This window comes from Xenopus laevis, chromosome 8S, assembly GCF_017654675.1.
Source record: "Xenopus laevis strain J_2021 chromosome 8S, Xenopus_laevis_v10.1, whole genome shotgun sequence".
Taxonomy (NCBI): Eukaryota; Metazoa; Chordata; class Amphibia; order Anura; family Pipidae; genus Xenopus; species Xenopus laevis.
In genome coordinates, this window is record NC_054386.1 from 69,172,768 (window position 1) to 69,186,564 (window position 13,797).

At 35.1% G+C, this 13,797-nt stretch overlaps 1 protein-coding gene across 3 annotated transcripts in view; it reads right to left on the reverse strand.

The window, feature by feature from the left end:
• LOC108700145 (protocadherin-11 X-linked) overlaps positions 1-13,797 on the reverse strand; it is a 901,035-nt gene that overhangs the window by 184,889 nt on the left and 702,349 nt on the right. For all 3 annotated transcript variants that reach the window (XM_041574896.1, XM_041574894.1, XM_041574895.1), the window contains one exon: positions 7,356-7,554. In XM_041574896.1, the coding sequence (XP_041430830.1) occupies positions 7,356-7,554 (199 nt within the window). The remainder of the gene's footprint in view (positions 1-7,355; positions 7,555-13,797) is intronic.

Here is a 13,797-nt window from a genome sequence, read left to right on the forward strand (position 1 = left end):
TAAAAGGGAAACACAGCACATTGAAAATCAAATTAATGAATATATTGCTTTAGTTTCCATTTTCTATACAGTTATATCTCAGCAGGGCATCAGGATCTTTATCTTAGGAATCACGTAAGAAGAATGAATAACTAAAGATGATAATATTGATTATAATAACAACAGGCAAATGCGCAGCTTTGTTTGAAGATGAACAGTTATGTAATGTAATTAAATGTAATTTGAATTTACTTCTATTAAAGGAGAACTACGGCTTCCAAACCAAAATTTGATAACAGGCCCACATAACACAGAAATCTCTAATATACCCATTGCAGTTACCTGTTTCTTCAAAAAATATGAATAAATGTCATTGTCTATGCTGAAATCCAGCTGTTTAACAGTTTTTCTCTTTCTGCATCATTTGAAATCCTGGCAGGGAAGGAGGTACTAAAACACTGATGTTACAGATTGTAACTACTTCTCCACAGCTTACAGGCAGCATGAAGGAACAACGTAACCCACAATGCATTGTACTGTAATGTTCTTTTCCTTATTGAAATCATGTGTGCAGGGAATTGTGGGGTTTGGAGGATGCAGGCTGAGGACAGATGGCTTATGATACAAAGTAACACAGGCTGGTGTAGCGGGGATCTCCCCTGCACGTTTATTTCGTCAAGTGATGTAACGTTTCGGGGGCGTGCCCCTTCATCAGACCCCAGATCAGACGCCCCCGAAACGTTACATCACTTGACGAAATAAACGTGCAGGGGAGATCCCCGCTACACCAGCCTGTGTTGTTTGGCTAATCTTCTTTGCAGATATTTCTGGGAGAGGCGCCGACCCCTCCAGCCAGCACCGGGCAACTATTACCAGGAGAGACCTAGGGGAAATTAGGTAATTTGTTTTGCTGATGATACAAAGTAACAGTAGTCAGCCAGCTCAGCAAAGTAGTCAGACAGATCAGTAGGAGGCAATGTTAGACATGTAGATATCAGTGGTAGACTTCACTCCAAAAATAGATGCAAGTAAAAAAGTTGTATTTATACAAAAAGGAACATCTCATGGAGAGGCCTTAAGCGTTTCATGCCTTCTGGGCACTTAATCATTGGCTATGATTAAGTGCCCAGAAGGCACAAAATGTGAAAGGCCTCTCCCTGAGATGTTCCTTTTTGTATAAATACAACTTTTTTATTTGCGTCTATTTTTGGAGTGAAGTCCAGTTTTGTGCCAGTCTACCACTGATAACTACATGTCTAACATTGCCTCCCTGAGCTGAAGGTCTGGGGCTTGAGCACCTGGACCCCCTGTTAGTATTGGTAAGTTTACCTTACTACTCACATATTTGCTACATTGGATCTTTCCCCCTTTCTCCCCCCCTTTTTTCCTATCCCTTACTATCCCTGTAGAAGTTATAGATCAGTAGGAGAGCAGGGGCAAGGCTTAGGGAACTGTTCCAAGTCATTAAAAATCATGAAAAGTTTGCGTATTTTTTAATTGATGTATTTTGCAAAGTTGCTAGATATTATGTTTACTTTTCAAAAAGCTTAAGTTATGTTTTTTGTGGAGTAACAGTAACAAAGTAACAGTAGTCAGCCAGTTTAGATAAGTAGTCAGACAGATCAGTAGGAGAGCAGGGGGATAGGCTTAGGGAACTGTTCCAAACCATTAAAAATCATGATGTCCCAGGTAGCACTACTGCCCAAATACCTTTCCTGATGGACAAGGTACTTGCTCCCAAGTGGCAGGCACACAAAAAGCCTGTATCACAATAGGAGACACACTGGATCCTTTTCCTTTCCTCCACAGGCAGACTCACCCGGGGCTCACACAGAGCTGGCAGGCTCACACAGAGCTGGCAGGCTCACACAGAGCTGGCAGGCTCACACAGAGCTTAAACAGGCATCCACATGATGACATCTTTAGGAACTCCAGGCTTTCCTAGCCGAGCACACACTTGCTTGATCCGCAGCTAAACTATAGCGCCCAGCACTGTCCATATCATGAGCATACAATATCCAGGTTTTGGATTTAGGAACTTTAGACCCTCCTGGTCTAGCTCCCAGGCTTGGGGCTGCCACAACCCAGCATCCAGGGCTCCTGCCCCTACATCTTTGCAGCCAGATTCTTATTCCACTCTGTCCTCAGTGAAGTAAAATCAGCAATGGCTGTGAGCACATGGCATCTCCTATATATACAAAAGTGGTGCAGCAGTGACACTTTGTGACACCCTCCAGTATCTGCCAGACATGCTGCACTGGGACAAAGCTCCAGCCCCTCCCAAAGCTCTAGGTAAACACTGTAGCTGCATGTAGCTGCATAGAAAGGGGATTTCACCATGTGGTTTCAGACCGTAGGGGAATTAACACTACGGGTCCTTACATAAGCCCTTTTGTTTTTATTGAATATCCCTGCTTACTGAAACCACAGCTGAGGTTTTGTTGCATATTCCTGTGACTTTGCTTTTTTACTTCTTGGTTGTATGGTGAAACTTGAGAAGAAAAAAGGCTTTTTTTTAGAACCTTGTAGATATTCCCAGAGAACTTACCATTGTTTTTCCATGTAAATTGCCTCTGCTACAACAACAGTTATATATAGCTAAATGTGGCACTTTATCGTAAAGTCAAACCAGTTTAGAACACACATGTACATTTTAAGTGCATTTCAAAGCTGTATAGTGCCAGATACTTTCTTGTGAAACATTTTGTACTTGTCCATATTTTGGTAATTTTCCATATTGATGCTGAAAATCTTCACTATGCAAGCTGACTTCAATTGACTCTGTGAAATCTTTCATCTATTTCATGGAGCCAATCTGCACATAATGCTCAATCAGTGTGTCTCGGTAACACTCTGGAGAGCTGTGTTCAGTAATGAGATACATTTTGTCTTTCTTCACTGAATTAGGCCATGACTGAAAACTCACAGGTATGGTACCTATTGTGATTCTTTTTTTTACTAGGATGATTATTGCAGCAGTAAATATAACAGAATATAAGTAGAATTATTATGCATAACTATCATATCAGCTCTGCTTTGGTTTGAACAGAACATATTTATTCAATATTAAAATTACTTTAAAAGGCAACTTTTTTTCTAGAGTACCTGAAATTGACAACTGAATATTCCCAAGATTCACAACAAGAACAAAAGAAAGGGAAAGAAAATAAGCTTTATGAAATTAGGGAAGAAACCAGCGGTTTTTGGAATACTGTATGTAGAAAAATAATTTAGTTGAATAAGAAGTCCTCATAAGCTGGCCAGATACAAAACATCCAGATTGGAAGATCTTCATTAACAATCTTTGTATGGGGCTGTAATACAAGATAGGATTTTAAACAAGACATCATCTTGCTTTATAACCCTAGTTATTTGGGAGTCGTTGGGCAAGGATAAGCAGAAAGGATCTGCTTCTTGGATAAACCAGCTACATGGTTGGATTTTTCTAGTTTAATATCAAGGCAGATATGCATGGAAATTATTACCAATGACCAATGTGATCGCAGAATAGAATTCTTTCTTAGTTTTAGACATGTTCCAGGTATATTGTAATGGTATTTAGCATACGGACAGGGAAAACTTTAATAATGAATCTGGTGTACAGTATGTGACAAATATTTAAAATCATGTATTTCAGTATGGTAAAAGGTGTCACTATGTGCTTAAAAATAAACAACTGTCTATGTATTTAGAAATACAGTGAAAAATCACATAATTACAAATATTACACTATATAGCTACCAACTACTTGAGTCTGAGCAAACTAATAAATGTTATCCTCTGTATAATGTGTGCAGTCGCTAATTCAGTTCAAAATTAGTGGATAATATGACACATGTATTACCAGATTTTGAATTGTACTAAAATAAAAAATAAAATAAGATGAATTATGGGTGTGGCCAAAAGGTGCCCATGATCTGACTTCACCGGGGCAAGGTCAGAACCACAGAAACCAATAATTACAGCAAGATAATACAAATAAATAAAATCAAAGTAATGACACAAAATAGAACCCCCAGTTTTTAAAATGTGTGCATGAAAGATAATTTTTGTACACATGGCCAAAAAGATAAATGTTGTAAATAACAATTGTCTTGCAGAAAATAACAATAATATCATAATAAAATAAATAACTACAGTATATGCTTCCTCATAATGGAATAAACACAAGTGGGTATGTAAACTGTACTAAAAATTCTAATTCAAAATTTCAATTTTTTAATGGTCAAAACTGTCAAATTCGACAAGGGAGGTTTTAAAAAAAAAAATGTAATTTAATTTTCAAGATTTATCATACTCTGGGCCTTTAAGAACACAAATTTGACTATTCATCACCTAAAACCTTCCGAATTGCTGTTTAAGTCAATAGGAGAGGTCCAAGGATCAATTTGAAGTTGTTTGCAGCTTTCCTGACATTCAGGTTTTTTACAGAGAATTTGATTCTAGTTTTAGGGTCGATCTAATTAATCTTTGTTGTAAAAAAGTAATTTTTTTAATAAATTTCGATTGGTCGAATTTAAATTTTATGGGAGTTTTTTTTTTACATTCCTTAATGCAAAATCAGATTCAATCCTAAAGTTTCCAAAGCATAATCTGCATGAACTATAAGAAGATAGATGTTGCAGTTAATTCCACTTTTGGATTTTTGCTATCATGAAATGTTTTTATATTTTCCTGAATTATTTCTCCACTACATTCACAAATGTAAATACTTTTTTTGTGTTAAACATTAAAATATACATATGCATAAATATAGATGAGGTAAGACTTAAACCATCCTTCAAAGATGTTTGTGTCTAATGGATTCTACAAATCAATCACTGCTTGGTCATTAAAGATTTAGTAAAAATTTGAAGGTATCTTTCACTGTATACTAACACACATTTTAATAAGGAAATTGATTGAAATTAATTTTCCTAAAGATTAAAACAATCTGTCACCTAAAAAGTGCAAGGCTTACATTAAAAAAAAAACACAATTGTTTCACATTTATGGTGCTGTGTAGTGGTGAGTGTAATTTTTTCAAGACAAGGATTTATTGTGAACTTCTGCCTTTCACCATTGGTGAAAATGTAGCCACAAAAAAAAACACCCATGTTATATATTTTGCAGGAAAAAAGTTGCTGGAAAAACATACCCAGCGACTCAAATATATTTTTGCATGAAGTTGCTGTGGAAAAGCAGCTAGTGATGGGCAAATTTATGGCATTTCACCGGAAAATAATCGGATTTCCTGTGAAGTTCACGAAAAATTTGCAAAACACGTATTTTGCCGCCAGCGTCAATTTTGCAGCCCACGTCAATTCTGAATCCGAATAATGTTGACGCACTACGGTTTCGACGCGGCAACTTTTTCATTGTGCATCCAAAAAGTTTTGACGCCGGTGAATTTTCGCTGCAGTTCTACAATTTATTCACCGGCAGCGATACATGGAAATTTGTTGCGAATTTGCGCCTGCCGAATTTTTTCGACCATTATAATGATGTATATACATACATCATTATATATACAATATGCATACATAATGATGTATATATACATACATGTGGTTCTTCACTGTGAAGAACCACCTATGCTGCTTCAAATGAAAGTTCTTTTACTCTAGTATGGAGGGGTGGCCTCTGGTGTATTGATCCTTTTTATGGAAAAAAAAATCTCCTGCAATTTGTTTTTAATGCCTTATAATGTACTTATATATAAAGAGTAATCATGTCCCTTCACAATCATCTTTTTTTCCAGAGAGAACAACCCCAACCTTAACAGTCTACCCTCATAATCTAACATTCTACCCTCATTATTTAAATCTTCCATCTCCTTAACCAGTTTAGTTACACGTATCTGCACTTTCTCCAGCTCGTTAATATCCTTCTTAAGGACTAGAGCCCAGAATTGAACTATATAAAATAGTTGAACTATATACTGAAGATAAGGCCTTTACAGCGACCTGCAAAGAAACAGGATGGTACTGCTTGGAATTAGACAACTTGTTATCTACAAACCCTTCTAGATCCTTCTCAATTAAACAAATTCCCAACACACCGTCTTTTAATGTATAACTGAAAACAATGTGCATAACCTTACATTTATCACCATTGAACCGCATTTTCCAGTCATAGCAGAGCTGAGGTTCCTGCTCACCTCCTCATATAAATGCAATTACATTCATTTGGCAAGCTCTGTTACACATAAAACCACGCTGTCACAAACTCACAGTATTATTATTTGCAATGCAGTCAAGTATTTTATCTCTTAATACTCCTTCGAAAAACGTTCCTACCACTAACATCAAACTAAACGGCCTATTATTGTAAGGCTGAAAACGGAATCCCTTTTTGAATAGTGGCACCACATTAGCAATTTGCCAGTCTGTCAGCACCAGGTCAGACCTCAATGAATCCTGAAAAATTAAGTAAAGAGGTTTGGCAATCACAGATCTAAAAGAATGGCAGGGCAAAAAAAAAAAAAACATCTTCCAATACATTCCTTGGACTCTATGCCCCATCCTCATGTTCTCCCCATTTCCATAGTATCTTCTGCAAATCAATTGGCCAAATCAGCATTTGATTGTTATTCACCAATAGCTCATTGCAAATGTATATCTAAGACTATTCAATAAATCCCTAGATTGTATTTAGGTAATGTAATAAAAGGCAATATGTTTGCCCAGGAGCAGAAGCCCATAGAAACCAAACAGCAGTTATTATTTATTAGTCACCTGTTTGTAATCAAACATTTTATGTAAATTTGCCCAGCTACTGGGGATATGTGTCTTTTTGTACTTTCAAAAGTATTTAAAAATACATTAATAAAAAATATTTTCTATTAGACTATTTTCTATTAAGGTCCCTCATATCAAGTACATGAGCTCCTTCGGTTTCAGCTTTTCAGAAGAATTTTTTATTGTTTTTTAAACAAGGAAATTTAGCATCTCATTACTTCGTGTCACTATTATATATGTAGCCCACTGTGCAATGCTGATATATCAATTTATGATAAATCACTGCTTTGATATATATCACAGATATAAAGAAGATAAAATGCTACCCTGTTTTATAGCAAGAATTACAAATTTCTATTGAAACATTGAATTCAATTATAACCACCAGGATAGTACTTTTTTATAACTGGTAGCAGACATTTAGCAGATATGTTGTTACACTCACATTCCCTGTTCTGCAATGCACTTTTAGGTTTAATTTCAGAATAATAACAGTACATCTCTGAACTGGCAATGATAAGTTACACAAAGTTGGTAATTAGAAAGAGTATGAGTATAATTGCCTATGTAAGTTTGTTGCCGTTGTGGATAAACAAATGGAGACTTTCAACCAGGTCTCTTAACTTCCATTATGTTTAAATTAAAGCGTGCACTTACTTGATTCAGGATCTGAGTTACCGTCTCCCTCTGTCCGACTGTTAGTTGATGTTTGCTCATAGTATTCTTCTCGAGGAAAGCCAAGAGGTAGAGGATGTGAGGTGTTTGCATTGCCTGTAGATTCATGGTCTCCTAATCCACTGTCACTGCAACTTTCCTGGGAGCCGTCGGGTAGGTGAAATGTGACACGACGCTGGGACTGTAGGTAGAAAAGCAAATTAAATGGTTTAAATGGTGTTTAATGCAGCCAGTTTAGGGACTATATTATTTCAGCTATCTTGAGAGGCCACATTAACATTATATTCAGTTATACACAGTTTCCAAGCTGCTCACCAATCAAAGCAGCTTTACCTGACAACAGTGCAACTTTCCCAATTATCAATTCCGCAACTTTTGTTGCAAAATGAAAGCTTCTCACCAAAGGGAGCTAGTTATTCTGCACAGGCATTTAACATGTGGAATAAATCGAATTGTCTTTTGGATGTTTCAAATTGTGTTTCAAATTGTAATCAGCAGATTCAACAGGGAAGCATATACATTCTATAGGGTATATTTCTAATAACTCCAACATACTTTATTATATGATGTATTAAATATTGATATAGTCCCTGTCTTGTATGTTAGATAGTACTGGTACACTAAAATCTTGTTGTAACAATAAAATATAAGCTCAATCTCAATCCATAAAAATTGTGGAGAGTATTATATAAGATATTGCATCATAAATAGCCTTTTCACTCTTAAAGGACATGTAAAACCTACATTTTCCTACCGTGGGGTAGATTTATCAAAGAGTGAAGTTAGAGATCTCCACAGTCCGCAGAGTGAAATATCGCCTCTCTCCATTTATTTCTATGGGATTTTTAAAGGTGTATTTATCAAATGGGGAACTTTCCTTATCACCCTTTGATAAATACACCTTTAAAAAATCCATAGAAAAGAATGGAGAGAGGCAGTATTTCCCTCTGTGGACAGTGGAGATCTCTAGCTTCACTCTTTGATAAATCTAACTACATGTATATAAGTTGGGCCCATCTCCCCACCCAAATGACATTATTTGTACTGCATACATCTCCTGTCAATACCATTACATTTCCCTAAAACAAATAGCAGCTTTCACCGGGGGCCATTTTCCATTTGACACATCATTAGTGCATTTATATTTGCAAACAGAACATATGCAATGTAAATTTCATGCAATTGAAATATGCAGGCTTCCACAGGCAAAATTTACTATGATGAAAAGTCCTGCTTCAATTAAGCACTGAGCTCAGGAGAGGAGGTTAGGAGTTAAAAATAGGAGCAGACAGCTAGAGCAGAGTTTCTATGGGAACCAACAATGCCATCTTTTCATTGACTGCTAGACTGGAGGGTATGTTATTAATCTGAGTTGAGAAGAACTGAGCATGCTCATAAGCCAACAGCCAAAGGAAATTCCTGAGTTCCAGAGTGCCTGCTACTTGCTTCCCCAGAAAGTTAGTCACTTCACACATATAATACTTTCCACCATTTTAAAGGAAGGTATGCATTCATATGGCATACAACATATGCCATATGGCATTATGTTATTCCTTTGACATTATGATGTCACTGTCTAGCTGGTTTTCTTTAACTACTTTTCTCTCAAGGTGCTACAGTCACTTGACTGTGAGAAATTAACATTACAATTGCTGCAACACTCCATGTCGATCAACCTTTTAATGCTAAACTACGGGACATTTTGATCAGATTTTTGTGGGTCAGACTTTATCTGACCTAAAAATCTTGGCATGACCTAAATATAAATAGCATGTTCTGTGCATATGCAGACATTTTGCTGTACATTTAAACATAGCAAAATAAGTTGTTAAATAAAAAAAGAAATTACAGTATAACAAGATGGACTCTAGACCTTGAGTCTATCATAATATATGTAAGACAACTAGGTTTAAGCATATTTGTCTCAGAAAAAGATGTCAAACAGACGTAACAACATAACACTTTAAAATCAAGGTAAAGCAAAAGCAACCTGACAGAATATCAACGTCAATTCAACATCTTCAACATCTTTTGGGACATGTTAAATAGGATGTGATGTCATTGTGAGAATCAATGCTTGACAAAGGAGCAGGAGCTCTGAAATGTTGCATGTTTGCATGATTACCTGAATTCTGGTAAAATTTTATTTCTCTTCACCTTGAATTGGTCTGGACTTTTATATTGTATATAATTTGTCCATGTAAGTGGACTAAGTCACGGACGGGTTAAGTGCTCCACTCTACTTTTGTACACACACACATATATATATATATATATATATATATATATATATATATATATATATATATATATATATATATATATATATATATATACATATATTGTGGTGAGGTCACTACTAGGATACCTGGGAAAGTCCAGGACGAAGCTTATTTATGCCCCAGGTTCCTAACAGAGTGGTTCCGGGACTGCTAGTCCAGCCCGGGTGTTTTGAGTTGTACTGATGTATTTCAGGTGGTTAATTAAAGAGGTAGCTCAAGCCAGAGTGAAGAGTTCCTGGCTGGGGAAAAGACACAGGAAAGCTGCCTGTGTGAGAGGGATTGAAATCACCAAAAGGTTTGGGATTTTATATATTCCTGTATGTTCTTTGTTATATATATATACTGTGTGTGTATATATATATATATATATATATATATATATATATATATATATATATATATATATATATATATATATATATATATATATATATATAGATAATCCCTTGGCTAGACACTTCCTGGGACATAAACATCCTCTGCCTACTCTACGAGCAATTTTGATTGATCATATTCCCCCCCTACGGAGAGGTGGTGATAGATCTAAAGTATTATTACAACGTGAAGCAAAGTGGATGAGGACCTTGGACACAGTCGCCCCTAGAAGGTTAAATGAAATGTACTCTTTGGCCAGTTACTTATGATTATTTGGTCTGGGTGCAGTTAGGTCCTAACTGATGACAACTCTGAACATGATATCCTATTTAGTAGATTCAAAAATATATATCGAATTGATTGAGTATGATTTATCGCACTAGTGGCACCTTGCATTACTTGCCTGAGATTGGATATTATGATATTATGATTGTTTATATACCCAGATTTCTCTCCACAATGTTTTTAGGCATTTTAGTTGGTAACATGATTTGTACCATGTAGTTACATGTTCTAGATAATTTAAATGGTTAACTTTGTCTACACTTTTTAGGTAATTTTTAAATAGTAATCCTATACACATGTAGAAGGGACACTATGGATACAACTGGGCCTTTAACCCCTTCACTTGAGTTTTTAACTCTTTTCACTTGTAGTTTTAAGACGAGAGACACACAGGGCAGCACGGATGGATATGTACTGTATAGTAATGAATTATAAGCACTTGTCGCATGTTATTAATACTATTAATATTTTAAATGTTTTTATGAGTACAATATAGTGGTAGTTTTGTAAATTGTGTGATGTCACAATTAGAGTCTCACTCTGATTGGATATGGGGGTTATTTAATGATGTATTACACTTCCTGTCGTTATCCTGACGACGGCTCCATGTGAGCCGAAAAGCATTGATGCACCATGCACAAATAAAGATATAGTGATTCATGCTTAATGGCGGCTGCTGTGAGTGCTTTCATGGACTGTTTATATATATATATATATATATATATATATATATATATATATATATATATATATATATATATATTTATTTATTTATACTTTATCTATCTATCTAATAAATATGTATGTATATCACAAGCATATGTGACTTGAGAGAGACCAATCTAATTGTGTATTTAATGAATAATTGTGTCTAATTGGTAAAGCATATAATGAGCAAATTAATATAGCTGATGCCTTAGTCTTGACAGGTATTTTTGGCTGCCATAATCTCTCTGTAAGTATTAATTCAATGTAAATGTAATACAGATTGCTGAAATTCAAGAGCTACGTTGTAGGATTTACATCAGTGTTTAAAGCCTTTCTACTCTTATGAAGCAGACACTCTAAAGGTGTATCTGTGATTATGAACAGCTTTCCTTCAAAGGGCTTATTGACAGTCTAGTTGGGCATGTCGAATGCTACCTGATTTTGCCAAAATAAACAAGTTATTATTTCCTCTCATTTAAGAAATAATGTTTTCCAATGAATACAAAGATACTATAAAGGAATACAAAAAACATGTAAGAATCTGCACTGCATTGTTATTTTGGAATTGAATTGGAATTGATATTTTTACAAGTATTACTTGAACAGTTTTTCATGTTTTCTTCAATTTTCCTGAGATTATGATATTGATATACAGCAAAAGTATTAAAGTCAATAACATCTAAAGATGTTATTTTACAGCTGGAGAATACCAATAAGTTTGAGTACTGACAATGGTATATGACTCATTGGAAACAAATACATAAAACTGGCAGAGGCAGTTTGGGTTCAAACCCATAACTTGAAGTACAATTTCTCCAGAATTATGAGCTTTCGGAAAGCGGTGTAAATAGATAACTGTTGATAAACAGACATTCACATTCCCACCAGGAATCTTAAGCAGTTCTTCCAAACACACAGAGAAGGACACTGACAATCAAACAATTCCTTGCAAGACTAGTCAAAATGAAAAATAAAAACAATATTTTATAACTTTACAACTAACAAAACATTATGAAGAATACAAGAGTGCCAAGAAATAAAAATATAAAATCTCTTAATGCAGTTGTGAAGTTGTATTAGGTATGCTGTCTATAATACTGTGGAAACAAATCTATTTATAAAGAGGTTATATTAGCGCTAGCTTATATTTCCAAAAATGTGTCATGGTAGACATATAAAAATATGAATAAAAATCTGGCTAAGGAAGTTATTTACTAAAATCCTAAAATAATTCACTTTTTTTTTTAAAACCTCTTTGACCAAACTACCATGTCCTTTTTATAAATGTACTAAAAAAAAAACTGGTGCGGGAAAAGACTCAATAAAATTGTGGAAAAAATCTGAATCGTGCACATTTTTTGGATTTAGCCCTTGACCCCCTTTTTTTGGATTATCACCTGAAAACCACAAATTATTCAGATTATTGGATGCAACCCAGTGCTGTTCAGTGCTGTTCATGATATCTTCCAATTGTAAATGGAACACCTACCATTGACCTCAGCATGTTTGAGATGGAGTTATTTACAAAATATTTGAGTTTTTTTTTATAGTTTTTATTTAAATTATTTGCCTTCTTTTTCTGCCTGCAGCTTTCAAATACAGATTGCTAGACAGCCAAATAATATTGCTGTGGAAGGCTACAGTTTTAGGAGGTTATTTATTAATGGGAAAACAGAAATCTTTTGTGGAAACAAAAAACTTGACTTTTTTTGAGGTATTATACCCCAAAGCTGCTAAAAGTCTAAATCCAAAAATACCTGTACTCTATCTCAAACCTGCAGAGGTCATGTAGAAATCAATGGCAGATGTCCCTTTTACAACTGGAAGATATGATCTGAGCTGGGTTTCGTACAATAATCCATAAAAATGGTGGTTAAATTTCTAAGATTACAATTTTCATGAACATATCGAGTTTCTTTTGAAAATTGATTAAGGCAAAATTGTGGATGGAAGTTTGGTTTTATGAGTAATGAGAAGATGTCAAGTTTTAGTATATAACCCACTTGTTGTTATTACCACTCTTTATTTTTTAAATTTATATTTAAGACCTCTCCTATTCATCTCTTTATTCATCATCTCTCATTTTAAACCACTGCCTGGATCCTAAGTTAAAGTACCCAAGCAGGCAGATAGATGCTAAAATTCCAAACAAGAGAGCTGATGATGACAAGCTAAACAATTAAAAGCAAAACGCACATAAGCATTTTTTCTTTGCAACTTTTGCTCCATCAAATGTATTGCACTATGAACATAATCCAACCATAACTGGAACAATCCTTCCCCCCTCAGTGTTGACACAAAGAATCCTCATCGGCTGTCACATTTGTTTTGATGTATTTTCCTTTAGGCACTTCAATTTCACAGCACATGTAGTTAAAATACCCACATGTTCTACCAGCTTCCCTAATCGCCTCTGAGGGAGGATTCAACTCATGGAGAGAATCCAGTAAGTGTTGATCCATTGATTCAATTTAATTGTATTATATGTAGATATACATTCTGCAGCAAAGAATTGAATGGTTGGAAAAGTGCCAGAAAACACAATGCAAGTGGTTAAAGCAAATGTCTTTTTGTTTCCATGAGAAAGTCAGTGTGCACAACTGAAGGTTAATGAATACTCTTTTTAATACGTATTTCTGAAGCCAAAATATTTGACCCTTATATGTGAAACTGGGTTGTAATGTAAAGTACTACTGTGGGACCAGTCTTTTATCTAACATTGAAATATTTACTCGGAATGCCAAAAAAAAAATTTGTGTTTTTTTAGAATAAAA